Source organism: Sinocyclocheilus rhinocerous, unplaced genomic scaffold, assembly GCF_001515625.1.
Source record: "Sinocyclocheilus rhinocerous isolate Xijiao unplaced genomic scaffold, SAMN03320098_v1.1 scaffold371, whole genome shotgun sequence".
Lineage (NCBI taxonomy): Eukaryota > Metazoa > Chordata > Actinopteri > Cypriniformes > Cyprinidae > Sinocyclocheilus > Sinocyclocheilus rhinocerous.
Window position 1 is genome coordinate 329,257 of NW_015624205.1, and position 4,712 is coordinate 333,968.

At 43.2% G+C, this 4,712-nt stretch overlaps 1 protein-coding gene across 5 annotated transcripts in view; it reads right to left on the reverse strand.

Annotated features, from left to right (window-relative positions):
* LOC107739443 (uncharacterized protein KIAA0232-like) overlaps positions 1-4,712 on the reverse strand; it is a 38,947-nt gene that overhangs the window by 2,489 nt on the left and 31,746 nt on the right. For all 5 annotated transcript variants that reach the window (XM_016551579.1, XM_016551564.1, XM_016551550.1 and 2 more), the window contains exon 6: positions 197-3,512. In XM_016551579.1, coding sequence (XP_016407065.1) covers positions 197-3,512 — 3,316 coding nt within the window. The remainder of the gene's footprint in view (positions 1-196; positions 3,513-4,712) is intronic.

Below are 4,712 nucleotides of genomic sequence, written 5' to 3' on the forward strand. Positions count from 1 at the left end.
TTTTTTTACCATTGAAAAGGTAAAAGGTATATCATTAAAGAACAAGTACGGTCAAGGCATATATGAATTCAGTGTATTCAAGAGCAGGTGATAGCAATGTCAATATCAACTGATAAAAGCATGCTAATATATTGTGCAATTTTCTATATGCGTGTCTCTGAAGGTTAGATAAAAGACTGGCTCTACAGTCACTTACCTCAGGCATATCTTGAGCAACATCAAGCGACTTCCCACTTTTTGGAATCTGATCAGTTGCAGCACATTTGCATGACTCTGCCTCTCTGCTAGATTCCTCTTGTTGAAGAACAGAGGACTGAACATGAGAACATGGCACCGAAACCGCTGCCGTCTCACAATGTACGCAAATCTCTTGTTCAGTAATCGGCAGAAGGGTGCTCCCACCCTCCTGCGAATCGAGTGACGTCTGGGCACTCTTCTCCATGCCAGACTTCTTTACTCTGGGTAGGAACTTCCCAGACTCCAACTCAGATTTTCCATAGTAAGGGCCCTCGCACTCTGCGTCCTCCTCGAGAGGCTTGAGGTCAGCCTGTGGGTCATCAAAGAGGTCTGCTTGACCAACAGGAAGACTCGCTTCCTCTTTCTCAGACTCTACATCTGACTCACTGCACCCACCTGGAGAAAGTTCAGAGGCTGATATTGGCCGGAAATGAGTCCTTGGGGAAATTCGAATGGCCCGATACTGAGTCCGGTTGATGCCATATAACCAAGGGCAAAAGGGCTCATTGTCGGAGCATAATATGGATTTTGGCTTGAATCCCGGGCTGAACGAGGCCATATCCTCTGGCTCAAAGGAGCACTCCACATGCAGGACCTGGGAAAAAGGGTTGTTCAAATCAAAGGATGAAAACGGGTAATCCAGTCCTGACTCTTCTCCACGGAAGCCTCCACACGATCCAAGTAAATCTTCATGGAAGACAACAGAAAATCCCTTATTCAAACCATCCCCCGGTCCCTTAGTAGCCTGCTCATTTTGACCAAGGGACACAAGAGGTCTCCACAATGGCTTGTGGCCAGGAGCAAAGCAACTGCTTGTGTTCATGAACACATCCGCTCCTGCAATGGTTACCATGTCAGAAGATGTGGCTGCTGCACACTGCAACAAACTGCCACAAGCATCACCAGGTGGAATCATAGCCCATTCTCTGTTGCCACTTAGAGTCTTCAGTTCTCCATAAACCCCACCGAGGATAAAGGAGGTGCTGTCCTGTGAATTACAATTCCAAGGCTTGGCCGGTGTCGTGTAATCCCCATCATTCATTTTAGAGAGCTTGGTTTTAGGAAGTCCCTTGTCCTCTTTCTGCCCATCCCAAAGATGATACTCCGAACACTGCACAGCTTTCTTTTGAATAATTTCACCTTTTACATCCTTGTCAAGACAGCTGCAATGGTAGCTGGTAGAATCTGAAAACAAGTGCTCCCCCGTATTCTTTACCCCGAGTGTTAAGACACAGTCTCTGTCTCCAATAGCCATCCAAATGTCTTTAATTATCCCTGAGGTGTATTCATCACTTTGTTGATTTGGGACATCTGAAAACACAAAAGCATTATAGAGTTTACTCTCATCCTGCTCTAATGCTATGCCACAAACAGACTCCAATTTCGATTTCTTATTGAAGGGCTGGTTGGACTCTGTGCCTACACTCGTTTCTTCCTGCTGGTGACTGGAGTTCTCTTGAAAGAAATCTAAAAGCTCTTCTTCTAGGCATAAAGGTGGGATAAGGGAGATACAGCTGACCTCTTCATTGCCAAACTGAGCAGACTCATCTGCTAGAGCATTGATCTGTTCACTATCTGACCGTGTCTCCTCTGAGTGGGACCAGGGACTGCAGGTCCTCGTTGATAAGTTAGAGCAGTGTTCCGTTTCTTCAAAGGCACTGTTTTTGGTCCAAATTAGCAAACGGGATTGTTTGTTTCCTTGTGGATCTAAACAGCTACTTGAATCTACATTGTCCTGACCCTCCGCAAGAGAGTCGCAGGGAAAAGAAAAGGTAGGGCTATCGTACTGCAACTCAAAGAGCGGAAAACAGGAGCTTAGGGCAGAGATGCTACTGCTGGCCTCTTGGAGATGATGCCCTACAAAAGCTCCAGACAGTTTGCTAAAGTTAAAAGGAACACTGTCCAACACTGGGGAGAGCCTGACTGGAGAGTCACCCGGACAGCTTTCTCCTTCCAAATCTTCCAAGCTAGATGACGAACAGCACTCCCAGACTTGGGCAATATTTTCCATATCTTGTGTGATAGAAACATCTGCTTCTGAGGCTCCCAGAGAATCAACCCTTATTGCACTTTCCCCTTGCAGCTCAAGGCCATCTAAAACTACACATCCTGCTTCAAAGTGTTTTCGCTCAATGCTCTTCTGCCGAATCATGTTCAGGATTCGGCTTTCTGGTACCGCATCTGAGGCACTAGGATCCAATATGGATTGGTAAAAATCAACTTCATAGAAGTGAGTGAATTCAGACAGATGCTCGTCATCTAAATTTTGACCATCTTCAGGAGGAGGGCAGCTTGGAATCCCATTCAGTTCAGGATCCTCTTCGTCACCTTCACCAGGCACTTCAATGAAGTGACCATCCACAAAAGTGCCTGCTGCAAGGTATGCCCTTTGAAAACAAGAATTAGCAATGCAGATCCCTTGAATTCTCTCCGACAGACAGTCAACATCAATGGACATAGCTAAATCATTGGAAGAGTCTTCTTTACTCCGATACTTTGTCTCCAATTTACTTCTACTGAGAGGGACAAAGTACTCCGAGATGGGCTCTGTATACCAAAGTGGCTCTTCCATATATTCCTTTTTATTGGCCTCTCCTCCTGACTCCTGTGCCTCAGCCAGATTAGCATCTTTGCGGATCTCCCTCAGAGGTCTTTTGCCTTTTTTCATGTAGTGCTGCTGTTGCTTAGGTGGGCCTCCAGTGGTACTGATGTTGCCACGTGCATTTTTCCGTTCTTCTTTGTCGATGACTTTTAGGGCCAGTTTGACCTGTCCGCCACCACTGTGGCCTCTTTTCTTTCTGCTGCTGACCTCTCTAGACTTGTGTCTTATGTGCACTGCTTTGCAACTAGGGGTCTGGTCACCCTGGTTACCACTGGAGCTTGAGCCAGCCTCACTAGAGCCAGAGGACCACGATCTGGGACGAAACCTCCCCTCAGACCGGTGTCTCGCCTGTCTCTTACTATGAGGAGCAACCTGATCGTCACACACTCCTGTTGCGCTTCCATGGAATCGGTTTTCCTTCTCCCTCTTTGTGCGTCGCTGCTGGGCCCTCTCGCTGATTGTGGTGTTGGAACTGGGTGCATCAACTGTTCGGTCTTTAAAAGCTTCACCTTCGCTGGTGCAGTCTTTTGGAGAGGATGTGTCTGTGCTTGTTTGAGGGACAGCAGATGATGATGAGCTGGAATATGTGCAGGCTTTAGCTTTGTTCCACACAGTCATAATTTCTTGGAGACAAACAGATTTTTCTGAGAGAGGTGGAAAAGCTTCATAGTACCTAAGGGAGAAATTATAATAATATTTTAGTGTAAATAATAATATGAAAAAAAAAAATTTGAGCAATAAGAGGAAATACTGCATAAGGTCATCTTCATGTTGCCATTTAGGATTATGTAAGTTGCTATTATATTTTTGCTCCACCCAAATAACAAGCTAGACATCTGCCGGTATTCGGTACTGCGATATATCACGATAATGAACATGCACGATATTGTTATCGTGGACACTTCAAAATACCGTGAATAATTATTATTATTATATTATTCAGTTTCTTTTAATGCATTTTAAGAATACTTTTCCCATCAACTGGTCACAGTGCACAACACCGCCTGAAAGCGCACATTCACTCTCTGACAGCATATGGCGCTGAACAGCAGAAATGCAGCCGTTACCCCGGAAACCCCGTAAACAAAGCAGCTGTGCAGCGCTACTTTCTGAAACGTATTTAAATGATTTAAACAGCCATTCAGATTTTTGTATTCACTATGGTGTTCATCACAGCACCAAATACTTAAATATTTAGACTTAATAGGCTATTTATTTTCAAACTTATTTATTTTCACTTTTTTACATTTTAATCTGGACTACAACATGCCCTAGATATTGTTTGAAAATGTTTTGATTCTTTATTGTTCAGTCACACTTTACATTAAGGCACCATTAGTTAACATTAGTTAATTTATTAGTAAAACATAAACTGCCAATGAAAAATTCTTCTAAACATTCATGTTAGTTAATTTCAATATTTAATAACATGTTGTTAAAATCAAAAGTTGCTACCGTGTTATTTAATGAACTCGAGCTAACATGAACTAACAGTTGTTAGTTTTTTTAACAAAGATTAATAACTTCTGTAGCAAATGTAGCTATTGCTCATTGTTAATGTTAGTGCATTAAAGAGCAGGTCATATGTTTTTTTTTTAAAATATCTCTTTTGCAGTTTATAGCGTAGCTATCCTTAAATGAAAACAATCTGCAAAGTTGTTAATCAAAAAAGTGCATGATCAATAAAGATATTGTCTCTCAAAAGAGTGAGTCAATTCTGAATCGCCTTAACGAGTCGTCATATTTTCTCATCTTTTGCCGGTTACCGGTATACGTCACTGGGTAACACATTTGCATAATCCCCGCCTGCCCGCGAAATACGAACAGAGTCTGACCTGCCCACAAACACTTCCGCTAGTTAGTGTGTTTACAT